This window comes from Sardina pilchardus, chromosome 7 (genome assembly GCF_963854185.1).
Source record: "Sardina pilchardus chromosome 7, fSarPil1.1, whole genome shotgun sequence".
Classification (NCBI taxonomy): domain Eukaryota; kingdom Metazoa; phylum Chordata; class Actinopteri; order Clupeiformes; family Clupeidae; genus Sardina; species Sardina pilchardus.
In genome coordinates, this window is record NC_085000.1 from 13,326,689 (window position 1) to 13,350,128 (window position 23,440).

The following is a 23,440-nucleotide window of genomic DNA, read 5'->3' on the forward strand; positions in this document are numbered from 1 at the left end:
GTGTTGCTTGTGTTAGTGTTGTTTGTGTTAGTGTGAGTGTTGTTTGTGTTAGTGTGAGTGTTGATCATGTTAGTGTTCATCTGACTGACCCAGAACTGACCTCTGATAGGCCAGACTGAGAAGGCTTTATTGAATGATGTTAACATACTGAGCTGGTATTGACCTAGTTGTCTGATGACCTTGTTGAGGTTCTACTGACCTTGTTGAGGTGGTAGAGGTCGAGAACCTTGCGCTCGACATGCGGGATCTTGAGCGAGCATCCCTGGAGCTCCCAGAACTTGGCGATCTGGTCCAGGAAGTTGAGCTTGACCCGGGTCTGGGCCTGTGAGACAGGAACGGGGGGGTCAAGTAGGGGTACAACAAATGGCCTAGACACTACCCACATGACGTCACATATCGCACCTACTTAAGTCACCTCAAGATTATTGCTAATCAAGTCACCCCAAAAGATGACTGCATCACCCCAACATTTTACCAAGTCACCCCAAGATCTCTGCTGCCTACATCACACCATGATCTTAACTGCCCTAATCACTCCCACAATGTACAAGTAATGACTGTTGCACTCTTAGATTCGACTATTAGATTCTTAGACTCTTAGACTACTAGAGTTTTCTCTGAGTATTTATCTACAAGTAATGACTATCAGACTCTTGGACTATTAGACTTTTCTCTGAGTGTTGAGTTAAAGTTTGATGAGATTGCTCAGTCGTCATGGCGGCCATGATGGACGGTCCGAGAGGCTGAATGCAGACAGCGATCATTAACTGGACCCCTGCACAGAGCATCTCCCCAGAGTAACCGGTGTGTCAGTCACACACACACACACACACACAACATAGGGAACAGAGGGTATCTGCTGACTATCAAATCTGGAGGTCACCTTTGAACTCTATTCTCTGACCTCCAACTGGAGAGACCTCCAGTAACAGAGGAGACACACACACACACACACACACACACACACACACACACACACACACACAATTGCATCTGCTAGTATGCTAATACACACCCACAAACCCATGACCACAAAGACACACACACGTACACACACACAAACAAAATCCATGCAGAAATAGGATAGAACACACACACACTAAGATGTTAGGACAGGACAAAACAAAGAAATTACCTCCAGCTCATATAAGAATGCGCACGTACGCGCACACACACACACACACACACACACACACACACACACACACACACACACACACACACACACACACACACACACACACACAAGATAATTACCTCCAGCTCGTTGAGCCTCTGTATGCGAGGCGTGAAGTGGAGTCTGTCGACATCACAGGCGAAGGGAGGCTGCCATTCCTGTGACACAAACAAACACCAAGATCAGTTACTACCGAGTAGCTACTAATGACCTCACGGCTATTATTGATAACTACACATCTGTTACTGATCAAAGAACAGTTGACACATTATCACTGATAACTACAAAGCTGTTATTGATCAGAGAACAGTTATGACACATTATTACTGATAACTACACAGCTGTTACTGATCAGAGAACAGCTATGACACATTATTACTGATAACTACTCAGCTGTTACTGATCAGAGAACAGCTATGACACATTATTACTGATAACTACTCAGCTGTTACTGATCAGAGAACAGCTATGACACATTATTACTGATAACTACTCAGCTGTTACTGATCAGAGAACAGCTATGACACATTATTACACGGCTCGTCCGAGTGCTGCAAAAAGTTCCATTCATATGCTTTTCTGTTAGGTCCATATAATGTTTGCTGCAAGTATATAATGACAAGGCCAACACATTTTGTGCTCTTGATTCACGTCTTAGTCCATTTGCTTGTTGCAACCGAATCAGCAAGTAAGACCTTGCCATGCAAAACCTGAAACTGGCCAGTTCTATTTGTGTGGCAAACTATTTCTTTTCTCAGCAGAACCCACGAAACGGTAACAAAATAAACAAAAAGACCCATTATGTGAAGTTTATTTTCTTGTTTTGGCAAGTAGCCGTATAATAAGCGGGATAATGTATTGTCTGCTGGTCATTATCAGAAAATAAGTCTCTTCAGGACGAAGCCTTAAGTAATCACTGATAACTACACAACGATTACTGACTAATATGATAGTCATAGTGTATCAACTACAGGTCATTATAATTGATCAACATATTCAGGAATTTTACAACATTGTAGTTGTGCCCCCCCCCCCCCCCCCCCCCACACACACACACACACACACAAAATCCCATATGTTTGAATGCCTCCTTTCCACTCCCCAGAACGGCACCAACAGCAACAGATTATCACCCTAGTTATCACAGCCAGGCAGGCAGGCAGGCAGGCAGGCAGACGGGGGGGGAATATCTATCTGCTCAAACTTCCTCTAAAACATGACATGATCACGCAGAAGAGAGTTTCACTGAATGATAAACAGCCTTTTTAATTCAACACCACTTTCATGTCATTCATGTCTTTCACTTTCATCTAAGACATACACATCTGTGTGTGTGTGTGTGTGTGTGTGTGTGTGTTGAGTGCTACACAGACGAAATGCAGGTGTGTGTGTGTGTGTGTCTGTGCGTGTGTTGCAGACATCCCATATGTTTCTGTGTGTGTATGCTTATATGTCTCTTTTGTGAGTTCAGCAAAGCAGGTGTGCTTTCTAAAAGGAGTCACTGTGGCAGACAGCCCCACTGACAAAAAACACACAAACACACCAAACCCTCAGAGGAGGACAGACCAAAACAGCACAAGGTCTCTTTAGCAGCTACGTGGACTCGAGGGGCCCACTGTGGTTGACTTCAAAAACTGTTTGTGTGTGTGTGTGTGTGTGTGTGTGTGTGTGTGTGTGTGTGTGTGTGTGTGTGTGTGTGTGTGTGTGTGAGAGAGAGAGAGAGAGTGTATAAGAGAGAAGGGGGAGAGAGAGAGAGGGAGAGTGAAAGAGTGTGAGTGTGTGAGTGTGTGAGTGTGTGAGTGTGTGAGTATGTGAGTATGTGAGTATGTGAGTGTGAGTGTGAGTGTGAGTGTGAGTGTGTCTCCAAGCCAGGCCTCACAGGAAGCAGCCTGCAGTCGGCCTGCTCTCTCAGGCGAGCCAGAGGGGGAGGGGCCAAGCAGGCGCAGCACTCCGGGCCACAGGAAGCAGGTACAGCGCTCCCGCTCTGGGCCTCCTGCGAGCACACCTCCACACCTCCACACCACAGAGAGGAGACACACACCTCCACACCTCCTCACCTCCACACCTCCACACCACAGAGAGAAGGAGACGCACACCTCCACACCACCACACCACAGAGAGGAGGAGATGCACACCGCCACACCTCCACACCACAGAGAGGAGGAGATGCACACCTCCACACCTCCACACCTCCACACCTCCACACCACAGAGAGGAGGAGACGCACACCTCCACACCTCCACACCACAGAGAGGAGACGCACACCTCCACACCACAGAGAGGAGGAGATGCACACCTCCACACCTCCACACCTCCACACCACAGAGAGGAGACGCACACCTCCACACCACAGAGAGGAGGAGATGCACACCTCCACACCTCCACACCTCCACACCTCCACACCACAGAGAGGAGACGCACACCTCCACACCACAGAGAGGAGGAGATGCACACCTCCACACCTCCACACCGCCACATCTCCACACCTCCACACCTCCACACCACAGAGAGGAAGGAGACGCACACCTCCACACCACAGAGACGAGGAGACGCACACCTCCTCACCTCCACACCACAGAGAGGAAGGAGACGCACACCTCCACACCTCCACACCACAGAGAGGAGACACACACCTCCACACCTCCTCACCTCCACACCGCCACACCACAGAGAGGAGGAGATGCACACCGCCACACCGCCACACCTCCACACCACAGAGAGGAGGAGATGCACACCTCCACACCTCCACACCACAGAGAGGAGGAGACGCACACCTCCACACCTCCACACCACAGAGAGGAGACGCACACCTCCACACCACAGAGAGGAGGAGATGCACACCTCCACACCTCCACACCGCCACATCTCCACACCTCCACACCTCCACACCACAGAGAGGAGGAGATGCACACCTCCACACCTCCACACCTCCACACCACAGAGAGGAGACGCACACCTCCACACCACAGAGAGGAGGAGATGCACACCTCCACACCTCCACACCGCCACATCTCCACACCTCCACACCTCCACACCACAGAGAGGAAGGAGACGCACACCTCCACACCTCCACACCTCCACACCACAGAGAGGAGACGCACACCTCCACACCACAGAGAGGAGGAGATGCACACCTCCACACCTCCACACCGCCACATCTCCACACCTCCACACCTCCACACCACAGAGAGGAAGGAGACGCACACCTCCACACCTCCACACCACAGAGACGAGGAGACGCACACCTCCACACCACAGAGAGGAGGAGATGCACACCTCCACACCTCCACACCTCCACACCACAGAGACGAGGAGACGCACACCTCCACACCTCCACACCACAGAGAGGAGGAGATGCACACCTCCACACCTCCACACCTCCACACCACAGAGACGAGGAGACGCACACCTCCACACCTCCACACCACAGAGAGGAGGAGACGCACACCTCCACACCTCCACACCACAGAGAGGAGGAGATGCACACCTCCACACCACAGAGAGGAGGAGATGCACACCTCCACACCGCCACACCTCCACACCACAGAGAGGAGGAGATGCACACCTCCACACCACAGAGAGGAGGAGATGCACACCTCCACACCTCCACACCACAGAGAGGAGGAGATGCACACCTCCACACCTCCACACCACAGAGAGGAGGAGATGCACACCTCCACACCTCCTCACCTCCACACCACAGAGAGGAAGGAGACGCACACCTCCACACCTCCACAGCTCGACATCACAGAGAGGAGGAGATGCACACCTCCACACCTCCACACCACAGAGAGGAGGAGATGCACACCTCCACACCTCCACACCACAGAGAGGAGGAGACGCACACCTCCACACCTCCACACCACAGAGAGGAGGAGATGCACACCTCCACACCACAGAGAGGAGGAGATGCACACCTCCACACCGCCACACCTCCACACCACAGAGAGGAGGAGATGCACACCTCCACACCACAGAGAGGAGGAGATGCACACCTCCACACCACAGAGAGGAGGAGATGCACACCTCCACACCTCCACACCACAGAGAGGAGGAGATGCACACCTCCACACCTCCACACCACAGAGAGGAGGAGACGCACACCTCCACACCACAGAAGAGGAGACGTGGCTGTTTCAGGGCTCTATTGTATTGGGGTCTCCTATGAGCACACCTCCTGGACCACAGACGTGGCCATCTTGGGGCTGTTTTGGGGCCACACCTGGGCCACAGACGTGGCTATCTTGGGGCTGTTTTGGGGCCACACCTGGACCACAGACGTGGCTATCTTGGGGCTGTTTTGGGGCCACACCTGGACCACAGACGTGGCTATCTTGGGGCTGTTTTGGGGCCACTCCTGGGCCACACAGAGAGGGGGAGACGTGGCTGTATTGGGGCCTCCTGTGAGTTCACCGCCTGGACCACAGACTGGGGACAGGGGGGTATACGTGGCTATTTTAGGACTGTGCTGGGGCCTCCTGTAAAGACACCTCCTGGGCCACAGGCAGGGGGAGACGTGGCTGTTTTGGGGCTGTTTGGGGCTGTTTGGGGCTATATTGGGGCTGCTAGGGCTGTGTTGGGGTCTCTGCTTGGGACACCAAGACCAGAAGAGATATGGCTGAGTTGGGATCTATGGTTAGTACACAGAGAGCAGAAGAGATATGGCTGTGTTGGGGGCTGTGCTGGGGCTGTGTTGGGGCTGTGCTGGGGCTGTGCTGGGGCTGTATTGGGGCTGTATTGGGGCTGTATTGGGGCTGTGCTGGGGCTGTGCTGGGGCTGTGTTGGGGCTGTGTTGGGGCTGTGCTGGGGCTGTGCTGGGGCTGTTTTGTGGCTGTATTGGGGCTGCGCTGGGGCTCTATTGGGGCTATGCTGGGCTGTGCTGGGGCTGTGTTGGGGCTGTGCTGGGGCTGTGCTGGGGCTGTGCTGGGGCCGTGTTGGGGCTGTGCTGGGGGCTGTTTTGTGGCTGTATTGGGGCTGTGCTGGGGCTGTGCTGGGGCTGTGTTGGGGCTGTGCTGGGGGCTGTTTTGTGGCTGTATTGGGGCTGTGCTGGGGCTGTGCTGGGGCTGTGCTGGGGCTGTGCTGGGGCCGTGTTGGGACCTATGGTTAGGACGCCTCCAGGGCCATAGAAACATCTCCAGGCCTCCCAGCTGCCAGATCAGGGCCTGCAAGGGTCAGCCGGGCACACAGCCAGAGGTCCACACCCACACCACTGCACGCGCTCAGTAGGGGACAAACAAATGTCCACACCCACACCACTGCACGCGCTCAATACGGAACACAACCACACCCACACCACTGCACGCGCTCGATATGGGACACAGTGAGCCCTCGCTAGGCTACATCTCAGCCAAACCAGAACTAGACCAGCGCTTGACCCACTACACAGTCTGGATGTGCACACACGAACACAGACACACTGCGAGCACAATCAATCGCAATCACTCACACACACACACACACACACACACACACACCTTCACCTGCAGGGAGTCCCATTAACAATTGCCCCTTTTTTGGGAATAACTCAACGGCCAACTGCTGGAAATAGTTCTCTGCTCGTGTTTTCTGTTTAACACATTCTTTTCACACACACCTGGAACGCTCCAAAATGGCCACACTCAGACGTGTTCCTAGGCTGGGTGAACCCTGCCTGAACTTCCGGGGAATTTGAATTTCGCCCGGCAGCTCAGGCTGGATACCAGCAGGTCTACTTTCGCTGTCTCATCGCCAGAATCTTTCGCTCCTATCGGAAACGGCCATTCTCTAGTCCTGGCATGCTATTGGCCGGTGACATGACGATAACGAAACTTAAGCAGCAACGGAACGAAAGCAGCAGCCGCTGTCGCTTCTGTTTTGGAAGATGTTAAAGGCAAGTTTTCTTTGAAAACAGAACAAAAACTTGCCCTGGAACATACAGCAGAAGGATGTGTTTGTGATTCTACCGACCGGCTTTGGTACAGTAGGCTAAAAGTTTCATTTACCAACCAGCCCCGCTCGTACGGAGTCATTTGAACGATGCACATCGATCACGCCTCTTTTGCAGTAGAATCCAAGCGCATCTTCCCCAGACTAATGTTCAATCTTAAAAGATTGAGCTTAGTATGATGAAAACCAGACTAACCTGTTCCCTCACAAAAAAAAAGGATCCTATGTTCCCCGGTCCCATACAAAGTGGGGAACATAGGACCCGGGGAACATAAGTGCGCTCCCATCTGGGGCTAGGTGGGGGGAGCTGGGGGACCCCGGGATGTGTGTTTGAGCCCATCTCAGCCACTGGAAGATACAGAGTGTACCATTGACACAGCTAAACAGTTATGTTAGCTATGAGAAGTTGTGACCTCACTCTCTCTCTCTCTCTCTCTCTCACACACACACACACAGAGGATGGGCACAGCTTAGACACATTGCCGTTCAACTGAAACAGAAAAAACTATTGTTCTCTGTTTAGCCACTTTCACCTCCTCTGTCTGTCTCCCTCTCACACACACACACACATGCACACCCTCCCCCATTCTGGTGTGGGTTTAATGTGTAAACAAGCCTCCTCTCTCCACAGGCTCACAAGTATGCCAGGTTGACATCTTTACCATTCAGGCCTCCCACTGCAAACCCCACCCTCCACACACACACACACACACACACACACACACACACACACACACACACACACACACACACACACACACACACACACACACACAATGCAATCCCTCTTTTTGTTCCACAGAGAGCTTTCTGAGGTCTTAAAGGACACGCATCCTCAACACACCAGCCAGCCACACACATATAACTATACACTTAAAATGGCCTTGCAAATTCTGCCACCATGGCACCAATCAGCACACATTGCATGAGCCATATAGCTTTATCCCAAGTTTTCCCCCAAAATAGATAGATAGATAGATAGATAGATAGATAGATAGATAGATAGATCCAGGATCAATAAAGTATCTATCTATCTATTTTGGGGGAAAACATGGATAGGTGAGGAGGGTATCGGCAATGATGCACTACTCCTTTAAGACCCTCTGGAGATGATATTGGAGATGATGTTGTCTGTTGACAAGTCAGAAACCGGGAGGTTTTGTTTTTAAAGGCCAGACCACAGACATGTCCTAATAGAGGGCGAAGTAAACATAACTGCTCCACTGTCTGCCCCCGAGTGTCATCACGCCGTCGAGCACAAAAGCTGGTCATTTGGGAACTGCTGTGGGCTCACACACACAATGGGGAAGGAGCAGCCTCATAACACTAAAGCCTCATATCATTTTTTTTTTTTTTTAACGTTTTATTAAAAAATAATAGGAACCGAAGTAGCTGAACGATTCTCCTGAGCGCATCTCATCCTAGAGTTCTCTGACGCTTTCACGCCTGTGGTCAGTGGAATTCCTAAAATAACGAGAAAAGCCTTCGTGTTTCACTCATCTTTGCATTATATGGTTGAATAATTGAAGAAGTACACTGTCCTTTGACCGACCCACGCGATACGCAAGTTAATAACTTCATAACCCAAGTCTATTGTAAACATGAGGAAGACATACAATCAGGAATTATTTAATTCATTTCAGTAGCCATGTTGCGAGCACACACCGTCACCGCTTCTCGACTTCTTTCCACTCAGCCCTCTCCCACACACAACACACACACACACACACACACACCACAACCGGGACAGAAACTCGCTATGCGGATTGAGGACACACGATTTCCTACACTGTTCGAGCACGAAGGCTTTGCTCTTGATGCTTCCACAACAACCCCTCGCACAGACACACAAAATGGCCAGATGGTGCTCCATAGCCTACCACAAAGCCAACATGGAAGACAACACCCAAGACTAGGCCCGCTTGGCGGATGGCCTGGGCGCACACGGAGCTGTGTGGAACCTCGCTCTGGCTTCAAACGCCTGACCTTCGGAGATATTTCAGTTAAACTTCTTTATTAATTTATTTTTTTTAACATCACCGACACGCTGCAGGGGGGAGGGGGTGTTGTCATGACATAATGCCCAGTTCAAAAGCAGTTGCATTTCTGAAAAGAGCGTACTGGTTGATTTGCTAACTGGGAGATTACCAATAATGTTCTAAAATAAGCGTGTATCAGGCTACAACCGCGGGACTAGTGACTCATATTTAAAGAAATGAGACTTCAATGTAGGCTATGGTAAAGAACATAACACATGCCAAGACATCCCACGCCAGCAACATGTAACGATTGAAATCGGAGTACTAACACCAAACTCGTAACACATTAGTTATTACGATTTAGTAATTGATAACTGAAAGCGAGCGTCGAAGCATATTATAAAATTGCTGCGTGGAAAACGTCACGTAGCTTCTACTTCCAGTGCGCGCGTCACTTTAGTGAGCATCAAAGACCTGACAAAATAATGGATATTTACATCGACTCGTAAACTATATGTATCCTTAAGTCTCCCACATATCCTACATCTGAAGGTGGTCAATGGTATAGGGATTATGTGCAAATGTAGGATTTAATTGTGTGAATACAATCTTCTTGAAACTACTGTGACGGTCGATGTGTGGGTAGGCTACAGGGCACATGTTACTATCAAAGACTTTCTTTTTATACAATATGCTCTGGTCTTTACGTAACCCATCCCCTTGATGGAGGAGCAGGGGCAATCCAGCAGCACTTTCTGCCAGGACAGAGCGGCGCAAAAGGGACAACTTTGAGATACTCGCCGAGCGATTGGTTCAATGTATCATGCCAAATAGGCCTACAGTATTATACTGGAACAAGATATCGGTATCAATCCCAATGTTTCAATATGGAAAGGACGAGAAAAGATTATGTTCAGTTGCCTATAAGCAAGATAACTTGACCGTGCTTGGCTTTAGCATACTTTTAGTTAATAAAGGCCAACATTAAAACTCATCAACCCGGTAGGCTACGCCACTTATACATATAGTATACACATTTTAGCATATCCTTATTTACAAAGAACAGCAACTCAACTTGGCAGACTGGCAAGTAGGCAGCGATGTTCACTGGCTAGCAGATAGGCTAGCGACAGGTTTGCTGTCCACGTTGTGTGACCATGAAGCCTCCACACAAGCAGGCTACTTATTCCACTTCACAGAATTACTTGTACACATTGAGTGCCGTGTTACAATGTAAAATCAGGGCGGCGCAAATAAGTAATTTGTAACACACAATTTGCCGGTTGGTAGGTGGTTGGATGCTCCACACAGCATAACTTTCAGCTAACGTTAGCTACAAAGCTAGTACAGTCAACAATGTTACTGTCTTGAGTTTGCCGAAGATAGCGGCCTATTATATGGCGAAATAATATCTTTGTCTCATTAGGAGACCAATGAAAAGTCTCTTTCATGTGTACTTGGAGCTCAGAAACCATGCAGTTAAATATATCCGTATACAGTCGGACGAAAAACTACCGCTAACCAAATGTCACTTGTGCGAAACAACAACGACCCTATCCAAATTACGTTAGCCAGCGTTAGGCTAACTATGTCCGATTACGTTATCGGATCGCACAAAACACTTCGTGGTGATAATAACCACATTTTGATAACACAGAAGTGTTCTTCACTTAACATATTTTTTAAAGTTTGTATTTGTTGTGTTATTAATGTGTAGGCTTATGTTGTACACTGTCGTTTAGCTATAGTACTGGGCTGACGTTTGCTAACGTTACTTCAGGACTTTTCGTCCCAATGATCAGGAGGATCTCCAATATTTGTGTCAAAGTACAGTTACAGATCAGCGTGTCAGGTGTAAAACTATGTCACACGCACAGCGTAGATGACCACTTTCAAGCACCTGTCCCCCATTCTAATTCAAAAAGAAGGACCTTGATAGTTGAGCACACAAAAGATAGCAAGCCAGCTGGCTTATTCTTTCCAAAGCCGCCATGTTGAAAATTTCCCTTTAAACCCATTAAGACATGATCCAAATTCTCAAACAGTGGTTGCCGAGGAAATTCAGTTTGCAGCATCTTGAATCACTCTATTCCCCTACGCCGCACTCACCGGAGGCGGTCGGACCTTGCAGATGCCAGTTTTCTCGGCTATGGGTCGAATCTTATTGATAAATGCAAAGGGATCCGCAAATTCCTCCCAGCTTGGTTCGAAGACTGGGCACTCCGGCGGCGGCTTGAACTCGTCCGGCCGAGGCTGGGTCATTGTCGTGGTCCGGTTCCAGGCCAAAGTAGCTACCGGTCGCTTTATCCTGACAGACAGAAATGTTGTTAGGATCAACAAGACGATCAATCCCTTGGTTACTCCAGCATCAGATTCTCTTTGAGTCAAACAATCAGCATCAACACTCACTAGCACTCACACACACATACACACACCGTGAGATGATTGTTCTAAGGCTGTGACTACGTCCGCCCAAAAAACTAGAGACCAATTTAGTCTGCTAAATGTTGTAATTCTTCGAAAATGTTAGAGACGATATTTAATTTACCTGTGTATGGTTTTGTACCTTTTCATTACTGGTTAGGTATATTATCGTTAAGTTTCACAATGTTTGTCGGTGAAATGTACAGGGACTATAGCCTAGATAGGCCAAATGCATGAATTATGGCCTAAACGTAGCGCAAAACAATCTTCGAAAAATAACCAGAAGCAGGATGGGTTAACTACATGCACACATTGTATGTCCAGTAAAGCCTCTGAAAGCGATATGTAAGACAAAGCGAGAGCCGCATGTCTCATTGTTAGAGGTCCCACAGGCCTATCGATTTTATTAAATTAATTATTTGCTTGTTTTTTTTTTTGTTTGCCAAAATACAGTTAGTTTGCTGTAATTACAAATGCATCCAATTACAATTGTGTTCGGCCAGCAAACTATGTGGGGACATCGAGTAGCATTCTCATCAACAACTTCAAAATATTTTCAAGGAGATCAGTGAACGTGTCACAGACACCACTGGTAGTTGCCTACATGCTACACGTTTTAACTAATACGCGTCCACTTCGCGTCCATTATTACATAATGTCCATTGCAACATTTAGTAGGCTACCACCGGGACGGCGTCCACAATCATAACAGCGACAGACGTCGGCGGCTCGATGTAGGCTACCCATCCAGTACTGTTTACTTCCGCGGAGGAATATCTCCAGGTGACAGCTCACGGTGACCGGGACTTGTTCTTTAAATAGACTCTATGGAGTTGCTGATTGGATGCGGTCCCTATGAGTTTGGGGAAGGAGGGGCTTGTGGTTAATACGCGTTAAACTTCTTATTAGGCTGGAGTTATGGAAATGAAGCTACACCAAATCGTAAAGCAAAATCACAAGATCGAAATACGTTCCAGGATTTGGCCCTGCTCTTCAAAACACACCGTGTAGGCTATTGCCCTCTCATCTATCCAACAGTAGCCTAACAGTAAAGTAGGTCACAGTCAGTTTGCACTCCGCGTATGCGCCTAAACTCAAGTTCAGTGTCCTGTCTTTGTTCAGATAGCCCTTTAGAAGCCTAATCCCGTGACAACGTGGTCCCCTTGCCTCGTGCCACTGGTAAAACGTAGCCTAGGACAACTATTGTAACATTAAAGGTTGTTTAAAGCAGTCCCGTTTCATCTCGTTTTAGCTATCATTTTTATTATTAGGGCCTATAACTATCAATAGGAGAGAGAACGAGATTTTACAGTAGACTGGTTTATCTTGAAATGTTTGGCGCTCCTGGCAGGCAAATTGTTTCCACCCCAGTCAATATTCAGTAGAAGCGGAACAATTAGCTTTGCATTTATCTTGAACCCTTGGTTGAGACCTAAACCTAAGTTTAATTCGGCAAATATATAGTAAACTAACTGGTCCTTCAACAGCTGTCGACCAAATCACATCAGGCAACGACAATGTCAAGGTCAGCCGGAACGACGCCACCAAACTCCCCACAGGCTGTTTTGTAACATGTCCATCACAGGAGACTGGAGGGGGAGGTTTTTCCACCCACGTTTTTACCATTGAACGGATACAGTTTTTAGGGAACCTGAGAAAATTACCTCGCCATACCAGAGGCCTAAAGGTGAAATAAACCGTCCGTCCACGTGTTTTGCTTCTTGGCATAGCCCAACTACAGTATAATTGGGACATGTGAATGCAAATCCATTTTATTTACATGAGCACCATGCCAGCCCAGATATAGTCGCTCCTGTAGCTTACCCAATCAAGACAAACTAGTCCAACCTGCCAGTCAACCAATACAAGGAAGACATGCCTTTTGCTATTGGTTAAGAATGCTGCGTTCTTTGACACAAATCAGAACCACCATCTTTAATCCCAGCTTTAAGAAAAAATAGGCTACATAGATTTTCTATGTACACTTATCATTGAGGTTTTATTGACACTGATGGTAGGTTTTACTGCCCTACCATCGCCTGCTGTGGTTCCCTGCCCTGATTCCTGGCCCACACATCCTAGCGACCCATTACTTTCCGAAATTACTAATGGACAATTTATTCCCTACACTAGACCATTTGAACTATATGATACTACAAATGACTTACTCTACTGTAACTGACCCTAGGCAGATGGGTTGGGCCCTTGAGTCGTGGATCTGTCCAAGGTTTCTTCCTATATGCATTTCCAATTCTAGGGAGTTTTTCCTTGCCCATGTTACTCTTGGGCTCTCTTTGAATAGAACACTCTAAAGCACCATGGGACATGTGTAATGTTTTGGGCGCTCTATAAGTGAAATTAAATTGAAAAATTGAAATTCACACTGGAAAACATGTATATTCTGCATCGTATTAAGCAGTTGAGGCGGTCCTCAAAGCAAGTCTGAATGTGTACTTACCATCTTCTGTGTAGCCATTTACCTTAAACGCATTTCATAAACTAGTTCACCTATCTAATCTCCTGTCAGTTGTAGTGTTGGTGGTGTGTATTGGGTCTCTGGATCTGCGGAGTCTAGCAGGTTTGGTACAGCATGCAACAGGAGTCCAGCGTTATGAATACAAACTGGATGAGCATCTTACCATGCATCCCCTGAGCTGCCACACACACACACACACAGTCCTCCTAGGCAGCAGACGTTAACATAAGATCTTTATTCAGGGGAATAGAAAACACTGAAACAGTGGGCAACAGCAGCAGTCTGTGTTTTTACAAACACAACGGTCACTGAAAACTGAGACCAGTCACTTATCAGACAACACCACGAGTACAAACAAGAGTTCACAAACAAAAGGAAATCAGACAACAGGGACAGATGAAGACACACACAGAAACAGACAGACGAGAGAGAATGTTGATCCCTTTGGCAGGGTGGCAGTGGGCACAGGCTCAGAAGATGCAGTCGGCTCCGCTCAGTACTCCTCGCCTTCCTCCTCGTCGTCGACAGACTCCGCCCCCACCTCTTCGTAGTCCTTCTCCAGTGCCGCCAGGTCCTCGCGGGCCTCGGAGAACTCGCCCTCCTCCATGCCCTCCCCCACGTACCAGTGCACGAAGGCGCGCTTGGCGTACATCAGGTCGAACTTGTGGTCCAGACGGGCCCAGGCCTCGGCGATGGCGGTGGTGTTGCTCAGCATGCACACGGCCCTCTGCACCTTGGCCAGGTCTCCACCGGGCACCACTGTGGGGGGCTGGTAGTTGATGCCCACCTGGACGGGAACAGAGAGAGTGTGAGGTTAGTGGTTTAGAGAAATGCCAACTGAGCATGGCACGTGGGCACACCCAGGTCTGATGAAGGGCTAACGTCCGAAACGCAGTGTTGCCAGATTGGGCTTCTTTTAGATCGTTCGGCGGGGGAAAATAAGCTGTAGGCGGGTAAATAACATTTTGAGTTCAATGGTTCTCTATGAGAAAAACGTCATCGGGCGGTTTTTTGATGAAGACGGCGGGGTGATTGGGCGGAAATCAGTCAACCCAATCTGGCAACACTGCCGAAACGTCACTTTATTACATTTCTACTCTGAACTCAAGGTGTAGCGGACTTTTTTTATTTTACGTGGGAACAACCAATCACATGCATTCTCTTCTCTGGGATCGACCAATCCCAAGGGCACTCCCTTCACTGGGATCAACCCATCCTAAGCAAAGCGCGGTCGCCCAGACTCACCTTGAAGCCAGTGGGGCACCAGTCCACGAACTGGATGGAACGTTTGGTCTTGATGTTGGCGATGGCCACGTTGACGTCCTTTGGCACCACATCTCCCCGGTACAGCATGCAGCAGGCCATGTACTTGCCGTGACGCGGGTCGCACTTCACCATCTGATTGGACGGCTCAAAGCACGCGCTGGTGATCTCAGCGACCGACAGCTGCTCGTGGTAGGCCTTCTCAGCGGAGATGATGGGGGAGTACGTCACCAAGGGGAAGTGGATACGGGGGTAGGGCACCAAGTTGGTCTGGAACTCAGTCAGGTCCACGTTCAGGGCTCCGTCGAATCGGAGGGAGGCGGTGATGGAGGACACGATCTGGCCAATCAGCCTGTTGAGGTTGGTGTAGCTGGGCCGCTCAATGTCCAGGTTGCGTCTGCAGATGTCGTAGATGGCCTCATTGTCCACCATGAAGGCACAGTCGGAGTGCTCCAGGGTGGTGTGGGTGGTCAGGATGGAGTTGTAGGGCTCCACCACTGCGGTGGACACCTGGGGCGCGGGGTAGATGGCGAACTCCAGCTTGGACTTCTTGCCGTAGTCGACGGACAGACGCTCCATCAGCAGGGAGGTGAAGCCGGAGCCGGTGCCTCCACCGAAGCTGTGGAAGATCAGGAAGCCCTGGAGACCTGTGCACTGGTCAGTCTGAGAGAGAGAGAGAGAAAGCGAAAGGAAAAAAGAAAAAGAAAAAAAAGGAGGAAGAAAGAGGAAGTGAAAGAAAGAAAGAGAAAGTTATTTTACCATGAGGCTTTTGCACTGGCTCAGAGGAAAGAGAAGGTTCACCATGTGCGAGTGTCTGCTGTAAATGAGAGCCCTGCAGGCCCATACACTGGTCATTCAGCTGCAGACACACTTGGAGTCATGTTTTACCACCAAGAGCCAGGAGATATGACTGGGATTCTTCTGCACACATGAAATGCAACATGGATGAACTCCTTGTGGGTCCTTAGCTTAAGGAGTTAAAATGACTATTTTCAACTCCTAGTTACTACTGCCTGCTAAAATTCTAGTAGGCAACACTAAACTGCTTGTCCTGTCTGCCCACTCTAGCAGGCAGAACCTGATATGCTCCAAATAGACTAACGGCAGAGTGACGAGGATGACGCTCACCAGCTTGCGGACACGCTCCAGGACGATGTCGATGATCTCCTTGCCGACAGTGTAGTGACCACGGGCGTAGTTATTGGCTGCGTCCTCCTTCCCATTGATGAGCTGCTCCGGGTGGAACAGGCTGCGATAGGCTCCCGATCGGACCTCATCTACGCCACGGATAAACAAACAAAAAAAATGATGGGAGGGACACACAAGATGAGCTGTGGCCTACCCCTGTTTGATACAAGTGCTAAACGGTTCAGAACATGGAGCTATTACATAGATCTGGAGAGAGGGAGGAAATAAAGCCCACATTCATTTCAATGGGCCATGCTAGGCTAAACTACTTCAACCAAAAGTTTGAAATGCAGAAGCCGACTTTTTCAAAATGGCGTTTCACCAAAAGAGTTGACCATAGGTGCTACATTAGAGACGGCTACATCAAGTCAAATCCCACTAAAATAGAGTGCAACCGTACATCATCGATGCAGATTGGTGGTTTGAGGTGATTTTGCGCTGGCAGGATCAGCCAGTCCAAACAGATGACCTAATGTGGCCATCAGAAATGGGGCACTTGACTGGTTTGATTATGATGAAATGGGGCCAGAAGTGAGCACATGACAGACGCCATTTTAAAAATGGAGGAGGCCAGCTATGATGCTAACTGCTGAAGCTAACCCTCCAAATCCTCACCCCCAGGTTTAGTCAGCACAAACAAAGGTTTTCCATGACAGTAATTCACTGGGGGGGAGGTTGCTCTCTGCAGCCACTAGAGGGCACAGTTGGACAGCATATCTAGTAGGTCTACAGAGGTTTTCAGATGCACGCATACGCTCATGGGGGCTGTCCCGGTGTTCTCACCAATCACAGACGGTTCCAGGTCCACAAACACAGCCCGCGGAACGTGCTTCCCGGCACCCGTCTCGCTGAAGAACGTGTTGAAGGAGTCGTCACCGCCACCCCTGGGCTTGTCGGGTGGCATGTTGCCGTCAGGCTGAATGCCATGTTCCAGGCAGTACAGCTCCCAGCATGCATTGCCAATCTGAACGCCAGCTTGACCCACGTGGATGGAGATGCACTCACGCTGGATGACCAAACACACAGAGAGAGAAAGAGAGAGACCGAGAGAGAGAGAGCAGAAGAGTTAAAATAATGCAGACCTTCAGGGATATCTATACAGACTGACACACACACCAAAATTCAGAATGAGGCCTCAATTCCAATTCTTGAATTTGATTTCAGGTCAAAAACAAGATAGAATTACAATTTGAATTTAAGGAAGTAGAACTGTAACAGTAAAAGTAATCCAAATAAAGTTATCCAAACTACATTTATAATGGGCAACTTATAACAGTAACCAATGACATTTCCAAAGTAACCTTCCCAACACCGAATGTGTTGAATCTCCCATACATTCATTCTATTATGTGACTGGAATTTTTTTGAATTGCCATGAATTTAATTCCACTTCCGGTCATTCCAATTCAAACTACCGTGGGGCGGAGCCAATTCAGTTCAGATTCCAATTCTTGAATTTAATGGTGACCAATTCTAACATTCTGCAGTCACCATGGCAGCTAATCCTGACATTCTGGAGTCACCATGGCGGTTAATTCTAACATTCTACGGTCGCCACTGTTGGGAAGCACACGACCCCCGCGTGTGCTGCATTGGTGACTCGATAGTGGTCACACACCACGTGGACAGTACACAGACACAGGACTATACCAAGCCTATAACACACACACACACAGTGACTCATGATGTGCTTTGTGAGACCTTTAACAACTGTGTGACGGGACACCCTAGCGGCCCGATGCGCTCAGCTCAAAGCAGCCGCCCGAGTGGGCCCAGGATGGAGCAGCATCTGTGTGAGCAATGTGACCCGGCTCCTCCCATAGCCAGAGTTCAGTCATAAACCCAGAGGAGGACAGGCACACACGCACAACAAATGGCCAACCAGGAATCCCCCCCAGACAGGACAGCACAGGAGTCTGTAATTACTGCACAACACACACACTCGACCAGTGAGTCTAAGCCGAGAGTGGGCGTGCTCAGAAGGGCATGACTATTGCCCTGGGACACTTACACTCTCTCTGTGTCTGTAACGGAGTCTGTGTCTGTAACAGTGTCTGTCTGTATGTAACCGAGTCTGCTCCGCTTTAAAGCATAGCTCAGATTAATGTGGCCAGGCTTCCTTTAATATCTGGGCAGGAGGCCAACAAATTCCCTACACTTTCCTTAAAAGCCAGGGGGGGGGTGGGCGGTGGGGGGTTGCACTATCAGAACTGGCCTGGACTGGATTCCGTGGTAGGTCGACAGCAGGATGGAAGTGGGGTACTGTAAGGAGGGGCCTCTTGTGAATCTGGAGAGTTTACGCGTCACTGAAACATAAAGGTGGCTCAGGTTTCTCTCCTAAAACAATCACTCCCCTTTCTCCTCATAGGAGCGCGCGCGCACACACACACATATCAGTCTGAGACCACTTAGCCTACAACTGGTCTCTCGCAAATATGCACTTCACATTCAAATAATGCAGAAGGGGAGAGGCCAAGTTCAATCGATTCTCATTGTCTCAGCAGAAGGAGAGATAATTGCTCCATTGCTACATTACTGTCCGCTCTGTTAAAGGAACCAGTAACAGCCAACAACTAGCCACATTGTGGAAAAAGTAACATTTATAACCATAAGCAGGTTTTGATATGCTGTAGACACGGTCACCATTTCAATGAATCTACTCAACCGCCCTAAGAGGCCAAATGGTGTCGTCTTCTTTTTGAACAACGGCCGACACACATGGCACACAGGCACCAGAGAGAAGCGACTTTATGGTGTTGTCGAAAGCGATCCTAAATGGGTCAATGGGTTAACATGTTTGAGTCGAAAAAAAAGAAAGAAAGGGAGGGGGAAAAAAAATATATATATTTTAAAAAAAAGACACCGAAAGACTAGGCCGCAAACCACTTCAATGTCTGTTCTAGTTGTCAGCCCGACCCTACCTTTACCCAGGTGTACAAGGTTCTTCTTCCCAATCTAAGTATGTCAAGGAGTGCGGACGCTGACGCATGTGACTTCCTGGCAGAAGAGTTCCCCGCTACTCGGGATCCCTTCCCCCATCCCGGCTACGATGCATGAAGAAATCCCACCTACCCGTTTCCCAACCCAGGGCCAACATGGGCCTCTTCGACAGATTCCGCGGATTCCTCCAAAAGCACACCGCACACATGTCGCATTACACCGCTTTGTTCGTCTACCACACATGCAAGCTCAGAACATTCGCCTTTGTCCCACGAACAAAACTTCGTAGAAAATGGCAGGAAATCACAAAAACAGGAAGGTGCGCACAGACAAGAGTTACTGTCGTGTGCAGTTAAAAAAAAAAAAAATGAAATGGCCACATGTCGAATGACCTTTCAGTCAGACTGAAAGTAGTCATCAAGTTAAAAACTCACGAAGTCATGTATAGTAATAACTTAGACTGTCTTGTCCAGATATTCGTGTGGCGCACAGGGATGTGGCGCATCTGGTCCAAAATTAGATCGCACCACGAGGACAATGATAAGCGAAAAGAGACAAAACTCACCATTTTGATTGATGTACTTTGAAAGTCGGATAAAAAAGTAGACGAAAAAGTGTTCTGTGCGTTGACTCCGTTGACTCAGGACGCGTTACGTGTCTCCGCCAACACAGCAATGTCATTCGAAGAAGCGCACTGAAAAGTTTTTATACGGGCCGCGGAAGAGACCGCCTTCACACGACTACTATTGGTACACGGAAGGGAGATGGCTCTCTACAGGCGGTTATTGGTGGACAGATTTTTATAATATAACACCTTAATTAAGACGAACGCTTTACTCAATTTAAATAAATGCAACGTGAATGTCAAGTTTGAGACATTTATGTACAGCAGGCGCCAAATACATGGTCGTGTAGGGTTTTTTAAAAACTTTTAGGTCACACTCTCTGGAAAGGGGAGGGACGGTACAATTTTGAAATTCTCTTTGAAGTTGTCAACTGCGTTGCTCTGCAGAGCAACTTCGCATAGTGCTGAGAAAAGATTCCTCCCCTTTCAAACATACGAGCGGCGCATGCATCTTTCAAAATTCAAAATACCTGCAGTTAGCCGTCAAAAGAATCCACCCCCACACATAGGCCTAGTGAAGTTTCTAAGGAGTAGCCAGCGGGTGTAAGTGGCTGTGTTGAAAATGAAATCATAAGTAATACAACAAATGGAGCATTAGAATGAGAAAAATGCTATGTAGCTCAGTGGCATTGACACCTTTAGTAGCCTATGTATGACACACCAGACACAACTGATCATACTGCCCAGCACTCATCATAGTTCTGTAGGAGTCACAGAGTGGGGAGATGAGTACTTTACCAGAGAGGGATAGTAATGAAGGATCTTTGACTTTACCCTGACCAAAGCCTGACATTCTAAAGGACAAAAGGTAATTTTAGTCATTTAGTTCAGGCGTATGCACAGCAGGCCTACATACAAACACCTGAGCGTGCAGCTGGCGTGAGCGTGTTCCATGGGAAAGCAGAAGTGTAAAACTGCCCTAACTGCACAGACAGGGCGTCACCTGAGAGATTCTCACATCTGCAGTCACCATAGCAGGCTATACAGAGTTCCCCTGGGAAGTCCCTTGGATTTCCTTGGAAATGATGGAACATAGGGCTGTGGGAACATATAGGCATGCTCCCCACCGGTCCCTGTAGCAGCCTACGGAGTCCCCCTACACCAGTCACTGTAGCAGCCTACGGAGTCACCAGTCACTGTAGCAGCCTACGGAGTCACCATGCAGTCACTGTAGCAGCCTACAGTCCCCCTACACCAGTCACTGTAGCAGCCTACGGAGTCACCAGTCACTAGCAGCCTACGGAGTCACCAGTCACTGTAGCAGCCTACAGAGTCCCCTACACCAGTCACTGTAGCAGCCTATAGAGTCACCAGTCACTGTAGCAGCCTACGGAGTCCCCCTACACCAGTCACTGTAGCAGCCTACAGAGTTCCCTACACCAGTCACTGTAGCAGCCTACAGAGTCCCCCTACACCAGTCACTGTAGCAGCCTACAGAGTCCCCTACACCAGTCACTGTAGCAGCCTACGGAGTCACCAGTCACTGTAGCAGCCTACGGAGTCACCAGTCACTGTAGCAGCCTACAGAGTTCCCTACACCGGTCCAGCTTTGCTACGCTCCTGTGCCCAAGCACGTGACGGAGTAACCAAGGAGGCATCCTCAGACACAGCATGGGGCTTCAGCGCGTAGACATCCAGCCCCTGGGCCAGGTCTCCAAACAAGCTGTGGGGGGGCAGGCAGAGGGGTTCAGACGATTCTAAGGGCCGAGTATTGACAGGGGGCCCCCAGAGATCCCCGCTAATAATATTACATATTATCGGAGGGCCCAGAATTATTGTCTGTCATAGGGCCCAATTTTTCTAGCAGCACCCCAGGGTGCCGGCACAAATGCACAATCATCTACAAAGTCTACCTCTGTGAAATCTTAGCAACTCCGGCCATGGACATCAGAGATGGGAAGTAACTAAGTGCAAATACTTAAGTACTGTAATAAAGTTGCACTTTCAGGTATCTGGACTTGACTTGAGTATTCATTTAACACATTTTTTACTTTACTTCCCTGCATTTTCACAGAAATATCTGCAATTTACTCCTTACATTTTAAAAACTCTCTTCAAAAGTCTTATTTTTGTGTTAATGCATTTGACACACTTTCACTTTGCACTTTATCAACATCAAGGCTGATTTCAACCTAAAGTGATGGGACAACAGTGATACTCAAAAAAAGGGGATTGATTGCTTTATCAGAATGTGGACAGACATCAAAACATTATATTTATTGTTTGCTCTTCCGTGTTATAAAATATATTTTGAATGAAATATATTTTTCATTCATAATATTCTGACATTTTTCTAGTGCCCTTTCCTACCAGCGATCTTATCTCAAACACAAGGTTTGTTTCTCTGCAAGTTCATCCTTGGCTTGACAACAGGTAACAGGTTTGCTTGGTTTTTACCTCCTCCAAGGAGGTTATGTTTTTATTGTGGGTCCGTCTGTCTGTCTATCCGTAAGATAACTCAAAAAGTTATGGATGGATTTCAATGAATTTTGATCAGTTAGGTGTTATAAGCGAATAAGCCACTCGAGTCCGTGGGTTATACTGTATAATCGAACAGCTAAGGGGGTTTTAGGCACTCCGCTTCCCGTAGCCTATATAAGTGTCTCTGGTATAACCCACGGCCTCTCGGGGCTTATTGCTTAAATCTCTGCTGGGAGTGACGCATCGGTAAGTAATATTGTAGAGACCTGATCTGACAGCCTACAGCCTACACCTTTTCAAGCACAGGCAAAACCAGAAAGACTTCTTTCAAGCTTACTGCACCGAAACATTCTAAAACAGCTGAAATGTCAATAAGTGACGACTCACACCCACACACAGAGATGGACAGACAGACACACACACGGAGAAAGATTGGCACACATACTGTCACACATGCAGACAGACACAAACACGCTTACATATGCACACAGAGAGAGACAGAGAGATACACACACCTGCTCAACCTATGTGACGAAACACACACACACACACACACACACACACACACAGACAGAAAGACAGACACACACATACTGTCACACATGCAGACAGATAGACAGAGACACACGCACGCACGCCCGCACGCCCGCACGCACGCACGCACGCTCGACGTGTGAGGAGAGACGCAGCAGTAAAAGACATGACCAAAGGGAAGACTGAATACAATCTTTATTAACAATAAGATTTAGTGTCTAAATGCACTTAAAATCATTATAATAATAGCTTTACAAACACACACAAACATCAACACACACACTCGCACACACACAGTCCCACTCTCTCTCACACACACACACACTCGAAATAATCAAAGAGAAGTCTGATGCAAGATGAGCGCACATGATGGCATGACGGAGAAAAGTTACTGGAGGTGTCCCAAGCCTTAACTACAGCCAAGGCTATGAGTTACATGAGTTACGTGTATGTGTGTGGGTGTGTGTGTGTGTGTGTGTGTGTGTGAG

The 23,440-nt window shown here is 48.3% G+C and overlaps 2 protein-coding genes across 3 annotated transcripts in view; both read right to left on the reverse strand.

Moving 5' to 3' along the window:
- kdm5bb (lysine demethylase 5Bb) overlaps positions 1–11,516 on the reverse strand; it is a 38,524-nt gene extending 27,008 nt beyond the window's left edge. For both annotated transcript variants that reach the window (XM_062540791.1, XM_062540790.1), the window contains exons 1-3: positions 11,191–11,516; positions 1,258–1,335; positions 200–322 (exon numbers count right to left, since the gene is read on the reverse strand). In XM_062540791.1, the coding sequence (XP_062396775.1) occupies positions 200–322; positions 1,258–1,335; positions 11,191–11,343 (354 nt within the window). In that variant the 5' untranslated portion in view covers positions 11,344–11,516. The remainder of the gene's footprint in view (positions 1–199; positions 323–1,257; positions 1,336–11,190) is intronic.
- A 2,684-nt stretch (positions 11,517–14,200) lies between these two features.
- tuba5 (tubulin alpha 5) lies at positions 14,201–20,095 on the reverse strand. Its single transcript, XM_062540789.1, has 5 exons — positions 19,938–20,095; positions 17,216–17,438; positions 16,373–16,521; positions 15,227–15,907; positions 14,201–14,768 (listed from the first exon to the last, which is right to left on the reverse strand). Exons 1-5 carry the CDS (start codon positions 19,938–19,940, stop codon positions 14,475–14,477), a joined length of 1,350 nt encoding a protein of 449 aa, XP_062396773.1. The 5' UTR covers positions 19,941–20,095; the 3' UTR covers positions 14,201–14,474.
- Positions 20,096–23,440: the final 3,345 nt, after the last annotated feature.

Coding starts and splice junctions, on each gene's coding strand:
- tuba5 (XM_062540789.1), bottom strand. Junction 16,522..17,215: donor CCTGGAACCGTCTGTGATTG/GTGAGAACACCG, acceptor TCCGTGGCGTAG/ATGAGGTCCGATCGGGAGCC. Junction 15,908..16,372: donor TGGAGCGTGTCCGCAAGCTG/GTGAGCGTCATC, acceptor TCTCTCTCTCAG/ACTGACCAGTGCACAGGTCT.